Source organism: Hordeum vulgare, chromosome 2H (assembly GCF_904849725.1).
Source record: "Hordeum vulgare subsp. vulgare chromosome 2H, MorexV3_pseudomolecules_assembly, whole genome shotgun sequence".
Classification (NCBI taxonomy): Eukaryota; Viridiplantae; Streptophyta; class Magnoliopsida; order Poales; family Poaceae; genus Hordeum; species Hordeum vulgare.
The window spans coordinates 162,590,656-162,601,958 of record NC_058519.1 but is presented as its reverse complement, the minus strand read 5'-3'; the positions used below and the strand labels follow the sequence as shown (position 1 = coordinate 162,601,958).

At 43.7% G+C, this 11,303-nt stretch overlaps 2 protein-coding genes and 1 long non-coding RNA gene across 3 annotated transcripts; 2 read left to right on the top strand and 1 right to left on the bottom strand.

Moving 5' to 3' along the window:
* Positions 1–469: 469 nt before the first annotated feature.
* Positions 470–5,478, top strand: LOC123425671 (peptidyl-prolyl cis-trans isomerase CYP37, chloroplastic). Its single transcript, XM_045109373.1, has 12 exons — positions 470–795; positions 873–1,049; positions 1,131–1,220; positions 1,371–1,466; positions 1,768–1,875; positions 1,984–2,033; positions 2,931–3,033; positions 3,770–3,823; positions 4,183–4,338; positions 4,429–4,551; positions 4,959–5,008; positions 5,142–5,478. Exons 1-12 carry the CDS (start codon positions 595–597, stop codon positions 5,317–5,319), a joined length of 1,386 nt encoding a protein of 461 aa, XP_044965308.1. The 5' UTR covers positions 470–594; the 3' UTR covers positions 5,320–5,478.
* LOC123425672 (caffeoylshikimate esterase) lies at positions 5,400–6,928 on the bottom strand. Its single transcript, XM_045109374.1, has one exon. It carries the CDS (start codon positions 6,525–6,527, stop codon positions 5,535–5,537), a length of 993 nt encoding a protein of 330 aa, XP_044965309.1. The 5' UTR covers positions 6,528–6,928; the 3' UTR covers positions 5,400–5,534.
* Positions 6,929–7,579: 651 nt separating this feature from the next.
* LOC123429847 lies at positions 7,580–9,225 on the top strand. Its single transcript, XR_006622766.1, has 2 exons — positions 7,580–8,067; positions 8,484–9,225. It is a non-coding gene; the product is annotated as an uncharacterized LOC123429847 (long non-coding RNA).
* The last annotated feature ends 2,078 nt before the right edge of the window (positions 9,226–11,303 follow it).

Genomic DNA, 11,303 nt, shown 5'->3' with positions numbered 1-11,303 from the left:
CAAGACACTTTATAAGATTGTAAGGTGGACCAACTACTACTAAAATACTACTCCCGCCGTTCCTAAATATAAGTCTTTTTAAAGGTTTTACTAATGAACTACATACGAATGTATATAGACATACTTTAGAGCATAGATTCACTCATTTTGCTCCGTATGTAGACCGCTAATGAAATGTCTTACAAGATTTATATTTAGAAACGAAGGGAGTACAATCTAAAACTTACTATTGTATATGTCGACTATTAGGTTGATTCTATATGATATGACAACTTCTTATAGAGTAGCTGATTGTTGGCTGTATTATTAACCATGCTCTTATGGTTCCTCAATCCTGACATAAACTTATTTTAATGTATTTGGACTTTGATTACTACCGTCGGAGTAATATAAAGTGAAGTAATGTGACAAAAAAAAGGTTGCCGGACGAGGCCTAATGCAAAGCATAGGCCACGCGGACTACTGAACCGGATTGCAGCTCACTGGCTGGGAATAGACGGCGACCACGACGACGGCGACGGCAGCAACGGCACCACCCTTCCATTCCTTTCCTTCGTATCAACCCGAAATCCCTTCACAAAGGCCCCAACCACCATGGCGTCGCGAATGGCCACGGTGGTGCTCGCCGGAGCCCTCCCCGTACCCCCGCGCGCACCAGCGGCCGCGGCCTCCGCCGGCGGCAGCAAGTTCGTAGTATGGACGAAGCGCCCGAGCTTCCACCACCGCATTCTCTGCGGCGTCGCCCGTGCCCCGCGCAGCCGGCCGCCCCACTCTTCCTCCCCAAGCACGGCTGAGGTAGCTGCAACTCTACTCCAAAGCACGTCTTCCGAGGTCTCCGGAGACCTTATCTCCATGTGAATGGTCTGGTTCAGGAGGGGGTTCTCGAGCTGCTCAAGAGCGCCGTCGCGGCGATTGCCATCATCGCCCAGATCTCCGTGGCGCTGCCGGCGAACGCGGTCCTCTACTCGCCGGACACGAACGTGCCCAGGACGGGGGAGCTGGCGCTGCGAAGGGCCATCCCTGCCAACCCAAGCATGAAGACTATACAGGTAAAATTCAGGATCGGCGTCGCGGCTTGCGTTCCCTGCGATTGAGCGTTGTCTCTCATGTTCTGGGCGCACATTTTTCAGAACTCGTTGGAGGACATCTCGTATCTGCTAAGGATACCGCAGAGGAAGCCGTATGGCTCCATGGAGGGGGATGTCAAGAAGGCCATGCAAGTAAATTGACTCCCCTAACCTGATCTGAAGAACTATTCAGATTAGTGATGTCACATGCTTCTTCATTGCGTTGTAAACCTTGTTACTGATTCTGAACTGCCTCAGCTCATCATCGAGAATCCCAATATATAGAACTCGCTCTGAATGCAGATAGCAACTGAAAACAAGGAGGCAATGTTGGCAAGCATGCCTGCAGAACTCAAGGAGAAGGGCTCGGAGCTATATACCGCTTTGCTTGAAGGGAAGGTAAGTAAAAGCTATGTTAAGAGAGAAGTGGTTTGGCTCCCGGGACTATTGGAGCCTCAAATTTTTAAAAAGAAACAGAAAATAAATAAGTCATATTTTGAAGTTTCAGAAAATTCTGAAAAAATCCGACATATACACCGAGATTTGATCTACATACCTGTAAAATTTGACTGATAAATACATTTATTTTCCATTGGGATCATTGTATGATATCTGAAGAGGGTCAAATTCAGGTTGTGAAACAAAAGTGAATTGTATTAATAGATTATATGATAGCTGAGTTACTTTAGCATCTTTGCAGGGTGGTTTACAAACTCTCTTGAAATATATTAAGGATAAGGACAATGATAGACTCTCCGTAGCGCTTGCTTCTTCTCTTGATACTATTGCTGAATTGGAGCTGTTGCAGGTTAGTCTAGTAAATTAGAAACCATTGTTTTGAAGATACTCAGAGCAGACTAATTCTCCTCCATTGAAGGTTTGATTACTTAAAAGGGATTTTCTTTTCTTTCAACAGGCTCCAGGTTTATCCTTTCTCTTACCTAAACAGTATTTAGAGTACCCAAGGTGATTTTCTGTTGGCGTCTCTAGTCTCCATATGCATTTCCTGTCATTTCTATGACCAATTTATGTATGTAGACCTGTTTTCATGCTTCATTTCATAATCACCAGCGGTTCTAGATCCAACAATTACCGCGAGTATGGAACACTTGCAGGTCTGAAGATTAAAACTGATATGGAACTCGATCATTCAGGACATAGAAAACCATGCAGTTCTTATTTTATTAGGGTAAGACTTAATCAAGAGAGAAACAAGTTATCTGCTAGAGCTGCTTGGGAAATAGGCATTTACTTTTATCGTGGTGCTGAATATTCACTAGAAAAAGGGAATCACTGTAGGCAGCTACAAGTTTATCATTATTCGGACGTTGGTTGGTTATCGCGTCTGCTTCCTTGCTTATATTTCATTCTCCGAGTGGAAATTCTCAGACACAAACACTTAACGCCTCCTTCCTAATATGTAAGCCCCCCTTAAATTTTGATCCTAGGATCACGAATTGGAGTATTAAAATATGAGTGACAGTTGATACGGCACATGCCCATTTTATTTATTTATTTTAATATCAGGAAAAGACAAGAGAAAAAACACTTCAGTTTCCATATCAATACAATAATGTAAAATGATTAAATTCCAGGTTCGTACCCAGTGGTAAGAACATCACACAAAAAAATTTCCTTTGAAATTCCTGAGGCACAATAAGGAATTTTTTTTCCTTATGATTAGTTAATGCATAAGCTATACAATGTGTGCAGATTAGTATCAACGGATTCTGCAACCATATTGGTTGTTTGCCTTTTCTATTCCTCGGGGCGAGGGGACACTAATATTAACTGTTTGGTTTTCCGCCTGATCTCTAAAAAAGACGTATATGAAATTTAATTTAAATGTCTTGTCATTTATAGGCTAACAGGAAGAGCAGTTGTTGAATTCACAGTTGAGAAAGGTGATGGTTCAACATTCGTTCCAACTGCTGGCGGTGAACCCAAAAGTGTTGCTACAATTCAGGTAGCTGTTTGCTTGATTGTAATATCATAAACAGTTGAGTCAACATCTTGCTACCTTACAAGAATGCCAATATAATGGCAGAGGTCTCCTTTTCCCTTCGCTGTCAGTTTCTACAATCACTTGTGAAATATTTTAGTGGCTACTTGATAGCCAGGCATCCTGAAGTGCATTCTTCTAACAACGATAAACAGGAACCATAGCCTGGATAATGCCATGTAGAGCTCGGAGCATACACTCGGCTTTCAGAATTTTTTTTCCTCCCCCCCCTCCCCTAAAATTTCCAAAAGAAATCACAGATCTCATGTCATGACTTGGTAGTTAATACTATACCCCCCCCCCCCCCCCCCCGGCAAAAGAAAGAAAACCATGAATTTTATTTCACTCCTGTAGTCTGTGAAGAAAAATACGGTTAAAGCAACTAATAATGATTTTTTAACTCCCGTTCTTGTCTTCATGTAGACTAAGAATCAGCAAATTTCTGATGAGAACTTGAGGACACATAGTTCATTCTATTATCTGTATGACAGATTAGTTTTTATTAATCATATAAATTCCTTCTTTCGTTATTTCAAACAATAAAAGAGGATGTGCTCAAGAGCTCTGAAAATGCACGTCTGGATAGTCTTAGTTACTATCTTTTGTCATGCCATGACTTGCATTAGTATTGTCCACCCCAGAATTCCCGTAGAAAATCACAGATTTGTGTGTCAGTTGTTGATTTGTATACTACATGCAGGTTGTAGTTGATGGATATTCTGCCCCACTGACTGCTGGAAACTTTGCGAAACTGGTAAGGTAGCATTACTCTGATCCCATCTCATCATTTCCTGCCTAGTTCTGGTGAAATTTACAAATGCAAAATAAGCAGACATGATTGTCTTTATATAAGGGATATCTGCTAGAGCTTCAGTCTGACATATGCACTACACTGTAGTGTTTCAGTTTTTTGTTTACAACTACTCCCTCCGTTCACAAATCTAAGATGTTTTGGATATTTCAGTATGAACTACATACCGACTGAAATGAGTGAAACACACACACTAAAACGTGTCTATGTACATCCAATTCAGAAAAAAGTTGGAACATCTTATATTTGTGAACGGAGGGAGTCCTTGCTTTGATGTCTCAATAGGGTAAATTTTGCTTCAGGTTTTGGATGGGGCGTATGATGGTACAACACTAAAATCTGTGAGTCAGGCAATCATTGTAGACAGTGAGACTGGGAATAAAGGGTATGCTCTTCCATTGGAGGTCATGCCTGCTGGACAGTTTGAACCGCTATATAGGAGCCCCCTAAGTATTCAGGTCACTCTTTCACACTACTTCAACAGTGAAACCAATTTGAGCTAATGTTATCTATATATTGACTTGTTTCCTTGGCTTCATATAATTTAGGATGGAGAACTGCCAGTCCTTCCAATGTCTGTATACGGCTCTGTTGCCATGTCACATAGTGAGGATTCAGATGAGTACTCGTCACCAAGCCAGTTCTTCTTCTATCTATATGATAAGAGAAATGTGAGTAAGGCTACATATTTACGCAGTGACATAAACAATGAGTAGACGCAATCACCCAAATACATATTTGCTCTGCATTTTGTTGACTAGGTTGGACAAGTATATGATTTTGGAAGGTCTGGATAAGTATATGTGACTCAAGAATGCATTAAGTTTCTCTCCTTTTGTGAACCATATATATTTGCTGTCCTAGGATTGCTTTGTGCCATCTATGAAAAATCATATAATTCCTGAATGCTAGTATTAGTTAGAAATATATATCAAATACTGCACTACCAACGCGACTCAAGTAATGCAGTAGTTAAAAATGCCCAAACCATCTGCTTCGGGGTTACCTTGCTGTATGGGAGTAGAAGCATCAACTGTCTAAATAGTTTGATTTGTGATAATTTCTCTGTTGTTTGCAGTCTGGTTTAGGAGGAATATCTTTTGAGGAAGGACAATTTTCCGTTTTCGGGTAAGTCACGGCTTAATATTACACTGCAATGACTAGATAGTGAAATTGATCAGATATTATGGTCCCCAAGAAGAATTGACATCTTCTTGTGGATTAAAAGAAAGAACTTTTGTGTGGAAACAAACATCTGCAGGTATGCCACAGACGGAAGAGATGTCCTTTCACAGATTAAGGCTGGAGATAAAATTCGCTCCGCCAAGCTGGTACAAGGCAGGGAACGCCTTGTACTGCCCGCGGCAGCTTCGGCGCCAGCACTAGCAGATCCAGCACCAGCTTCAACAGATCCAACGCCAGCTCCGGCAGAGAGCTGATACAATCAACCAGAAGCTCCGCAAACCGGTAGCATTCTTTCATTGATCAGGAGACAACCATTTTGTATACCGAGATCATGTAAAGACAAAAAATATATTGTGTGTATATATAGAGAGAGAGAATCATCGCACATTTGCACATGAAAACAATTTCCCGTGTGTTGGTCATTGCACAATCCGAATAGAATGCATTGCTTGTTTCTTTTCTATGTTTGTCAGGAAGTTGATGTCGGCGTGCATCTCTCGCTCAGCCAGGCGAGGATGTCGCCCCGGACGCGCTCAATGTTCTCCTCCGGCTCGCCGAAGAGCATGGAGTGAAGCATCCCGTCGTACATCTTGATGGTCTTGTCCTCGCTGGCCGCGGCCTCGTGCAACGCGCGGCTGACAGCGGGGTCGGTCACCTCGTCGGCGCTGCCGTGCACGACGAGGAACGGGATGGTGATCTCGCCGAGGCGCGCGCCTAGCTCGTCGGTGGCGCGCAGCAGCTCCATGACGGTGCCGAGCCTGGGCCGGCCGTTGTAGCGCATGGGGTTGCGCGCGGCGATCAGGCGCTTGGCGGGCACCTTGACGGACTTCTCGATGAGGTCGGCCGTGGGCACGATGGGGAGAGTCGGCGCGAACCGCGACACGAGGGTGAGGATCTCCGGCACCGGCCAGCGCGGCCGGATCCGGTCGGAGATCCTGCACATGGGCGCCACCAGCACGGCCCCCGCCCACTCCTCCGGCGACGTGCGGAGGTGGATAAGCAGGCAGATGGCCCCGCCCATTGACTCTCCGAACAGGAAGCACGGCAGCCCGGCGTGCTCCTCGCGCCGCCGGACGGACCGGAAGAAGGCGAGGAGGTCGGCGACGGCGACCTCGAGATCGGGGACGAAGGCCTGCAGGCCGTGGGAGCGGCCGTGGCCGGGGAGGTCGGCGGCGAAGCAGGCGAAGCCGGAGCGGGCCAGGAAGACGGCCGTGGCCTGGAAGGTCCAGCTGATGTCGTTGCCGTAGCCGTGGACCATGAACACGAGCGCCCTCGGCCGAGCGCCGGCGCCCCCACCCGCCGGCCGCCACGAGCGCGTGAAGAGGCGGCGCGCGCCCGCGTCGTCCGGCGTGGTGAAGTAGGAGGACTCGCCCTCCGCGCCGTGGGCCGCGTAGTACTCCGACTCCGTCGCCGGGTGTTCGCCCCAGAAGTTCACGGGCGCCGGCGCTTCTTCCTGAGTCATGGTGAGAGGCGCTGGGGCGTGCGGGCTTTCGGATGGATGGGAAGGGGAAGGGAACTGGTGCCGGCGAGTGGTGGGGGAGTCGTTGCTGCCTGTTGCGTAGCGCCAGGGGAGGCCGTTTCACTCACGCCAGGTTATGATAAGAAGTTTCGGGGGTTGGTGGAACTGTTTGTGCCGTCGGCCCGGGACGCCCCTTATCTCGCGTATAGCGAGACGTAGGAAAGAGCAGAACTTTTGGAACCTGGATGTATATCTTTATCTTGGAAAATCTAAACTGCACCCCAATGCACAGCCGCTTTCCTGTGCGGCGGCTCAGGCACAAATTAGAAAGAGCTTGCTTAGCAGTGTTGTATTTAAAAAAAATATTTATCTCTCAAACCGTTATTTTAATTAATGATTCGTTTTCATCACTAACTTTATCGTAATGAGATCTTTAAAACTAGATCCCATGTCGATATATTTCGATAACTTTTGTTTTTCGTCGTTACTTGTCAGATTACTATCACTTACTTGTCACATTATCTCTCACATAGTTCTCACATTAAATTAACTTGGTTATCAGATTTATGAATGTTGATATACCCTACTGAAAACATGATTCATTGTGCTTGTGCTGGTTCATGCATTTACTTGCTTATTGTTAGTGTTTTAATATCCATTTTTTTTAGCTTCACATAACACTGCAATACTTAAAAAGTATAAAATTATTGTTCGATAACTATGTATAATTTTTATGACAACTGTACACTCGTAAAATGTATGATGACATAAATGTGGCAACTAGGAAAAACGAAAAAAATTCAACAAAACATGTCAACATGGGATCTTATTTTGAAGGTCTCGTCGAGACGAACCTAACGGTGAAAGCGAATCTTCAATCAAAGTATTAATCAATGAGATAAATCATTTTTTCCAACCCGCATGCATGCATAGAGCAGATGATAGTTGAAAGCGACATATGCAAATTTTACCGAGAAGCGACATGCATGCATAGAGCAGATGGTGGTTGAAAGCGACACGTGCAAAATTTAATGAGAAGCGACGAGTGTGTTTAATTGTGGGTTAACAAGCCGCCGCACGGAAAGTCAGCCATGCAGCGCTGCTACGTAGTGCGCTCCCTTTATCTTTATGTTTACCTCTCCCTAATAATAAAGCACGGAACACTTCTATCGTCCGTCGAGGCGTTTTTGCACAAAAGCCCCTCCACTTTTGGATATTCAATCCGCAGTCCCTATGTAAGTGGATCTGGAAAAAAACGTTTTGAGTTTATAAAATAACCCTTGCGTCATGTAATAATTCCGCCCAGGCTCCTTATCCACGTGGTTGGGGACGGCGGTTGCTTGATGCGGAACGATGGCGACGGCTGCTCGATGCGGAAGGACGGTGGCGACTGCTTGGCAGGGGCTGGATGGGTGCACTGTAGAGGATTGGGAGGCCGATTTGGAGGCGGGCGGTGAGGCGGGGTCGCCGGTGACGAAGAGGAAGGCCGGAGCCTGGCCGGGGAGCGGCGGCGGCGAGGACGCGGCGGCGCCTCCTCCTCTCGGTGAGTGGCTTCCCCGCCCTCGCTTCCTCCTCCCATTTTTCTCCTAGCTACAGTTCCGCGGCTCCCGCAGGACGACCTGCGGCGAGGGTTTGCCGCCGGCGTTTTCATTTCCCCTCCCCACGACGCGACGCTGCGCTCCGCTCTCCCCAGCGAGTGCGCGCGCGCCGGGACGAGGCTGAGGCGCTCCTCCACACCACTCGGCCGTTGTGCGCCCGCAGGCGTGACACGGGCGAGCACGCGCCCCTCTCACCGCGCTGACCGCGACGAGAGCACCACCCGCAACGCGCTCCTCCGTAGCAACCTCAAACGAATCATGAACACAGTTATAAGCTTTTAGCTAGATTGTTGGTATGCAATGCATATGAATAGCACATGTACGCATCTTCCAGAGAACCTGACATGTACTCGTGCACCAGGATCCGGTGATGGCCATCTGCACAAAAGCCAATAAGATTGACGACATTTGGGTGGCGCAGCCCGCTCATCGTGAGCGCATGGGCAAGGAACTCCCTGTTATGTTGCTCTGGTGAGCCACTTGGATCAACAGCATGCTGAAGCTTTATAGCAACGACCTACAGATGCAGATGTTGATTGATCAATCATTTTCTTTCCCTCACATCGATCATGTCTTCAAATCGTCATGGTCCGTACGTATATGAAACTAAGTATAAAATAAGAAGAAGAATTGGATTGTCACCTGATTGATGCTCTTCATGTAGCCTTTGTCGCTGAAGTTTCTTGTCACCGTCGCGAGCTCCTCGAAGGAGAAAGTTCGTGGCACGGCGCCAGCGACGCCGCTGGTGTGTGGATTGGTCGGAGCAGAACGTGGGACCTCCTTCTTCCTCGCGCTCAAGCAGGGGAAACAACTTGTTAGGCTGAAAGCAGCCATTGTTGAGCTTGACACCGGCTTAGCTTCCTTTTGCCAGATCTGTCTCTCAACCAGAACAAGATTTGTGCTACATTTAAAAAACAAATAAGAGGAAAACATATTAGCTTCACAGGAGGTCAGTTGACATATGTCCCTAAAATTTCAAACAGCTATGCTATATATGTTTACCGGAGTTTTGTTAGACTCGCGTCATGGGCGGAAGAGGGTTTAAGTTGAACTCACAAGGTGTTAAGGAATAACATGAATCATCTTATAGTCTGTTCTGTTTATACTGAAAGTCTCATGTTGAATTGCTTCAGCGTTTTGAGTTATCTGCAATTTTGTTGTCTAGAAACGAGTTTGAATACGAGTTTCCCCGTGTGGCTTGAATGGAACCACTGATGGCCGGGGCTTGGCCAAAATCCGTTAATCACCCTCAAGAAATGCACAACGGTGCAGGTGGTCACCTTTTTGTCCTGCCACATTTTTATTTCTGAACTTGGCTCAAGTGAAAGTGCAAGACTCTGAACATATATTGGTGATGATATAAGTTGAAAACTATGGCAACTGGCGTTTGTTTTCATGCTACGCTGATGAATGAAGAATTAACAATTATTTCTACCCCAACCTTCACCTTTGTAAGACGTTTTATACATTTCAGACAACACCCAAAACAGTTCAATTTCAGATGTCTAAAACGTCTTAAAAAAGTGAACAGAGGGAATACAGGAGGCAACATATATGTTGTCTGAAAATATAACCCTATGTCATCATAGTACACAAAGTGTAAGTCATACAAACTCTAAGTTCATAGCCTGCCCAATCCCTCTTCATTTTTTCTTGCGAAATACAGAATGAGAAAAGGAAACCACGGGTTTCAGGTCTCGGCGTTTGCATATCTACTTGCACTTCAATGACGGTGCAAGCTCAAGTAGATGTTGATGGAGGACATGAGGTGAGGTGAAGGGGGGACTTCTCAAATACAAAATTCATGATCCAAAAATAGACAATCTAACCCGGTGCAACGCACGGGCATTTTTACTAGTCTCTCCCTAATAATAAAGCAAATAAGGTTTCTGGTCGTCCGTCTTGAAAATTACCCCTAAAGTTTGCATAAATTACCCACCATGCCACCGGTAAGTAATAGAAAACGTTTCACAAAGCGATTTTTTTTGGATTGGGCCGGTCCATGTAAAAATCTCCTATATTACGCTCTGCAAGCTGGGAGAATATCCAGCACACCGTATGACCGGCCCATGCACAAGCGTCTGCTTTTATGAACCCACACATACTTAAAAAATTAAAATGTTTGTGACTTTAAAAACTGCTCGGAGTTTTGTAAAAAATGCTCGCATATACAATAAAATGTTTCCAATTTTAGAAAAATGTTTGTACAATAAGAATAGTCCATGATCTCAAATACAATTCCATGTATTAAAAATTATTAAAGGTATTTAACAAAATGCTTCCTTAATCAAAATATGTTAATGCATTAAAAAAATGTCCTAAATTTTAAAAATAGCTAATGCCTGTTTTGATAGTTTTTTTTATTTAAACTTTTCCGTTACATTTTTATTTATTTATAATTTAAATAATTTAGAATTACAAAAACTTTTGCATATTAAAAAATAGGAATTTCGAATTAAAATGCTGACGAATTTTTATTTTGAATTAAAAATAGGATTCAAAAAAAGCAAAGAATTTTTATATTTTTTTTGCAAATTCCAAAACAATGTCCATAAGTTTAATAAATATATTACTGATTTATAAAAATGTTTGGTTATTTAGAAAACTTCATGCGTTTCAAAAAATGTTTGTGAATTTAAAATAAAATCCTCCAACATCAAAAAATTTGTTCGTATTTTCTTGAATTGGTCACCAATTCAAAAAAATATATTTAAACCCATTCGAAATATAAAAAATATTCACGATTTTTAGTAAATGTTTGTAAATTGTAAAAAATATTCTTGATTTTAAAATTGTTCCCATATTTGTAAAATTGTTCACGAAAGATGTAATGTACATAGTTAAACATTAATGCTTCTAAGTCTTTGTGACAATATATCTGTGTGAGTTTTGAAAAATTAACTGTTGGATGGATCGGATTATTATTGTATGTTTTCTAAAAAAATTCTTGATATTCAGAATAAATCTTTGAGTTACCAAGATTTTTTGACAACCATAATATGTATTTTTTGAAAATGTAAAGATTGCTTTAACTTGTGAATAAATTTAAAATAGAAAACATTTTCTGCATAAAATTTCTAAATCAAGCGATGATATGTGAACATAATGTGGTCACCATCATTAGAGATTATGATTTTTTTCTTACGTGGCAACGCATGGTCCATTTTGCTAGTATTAATAA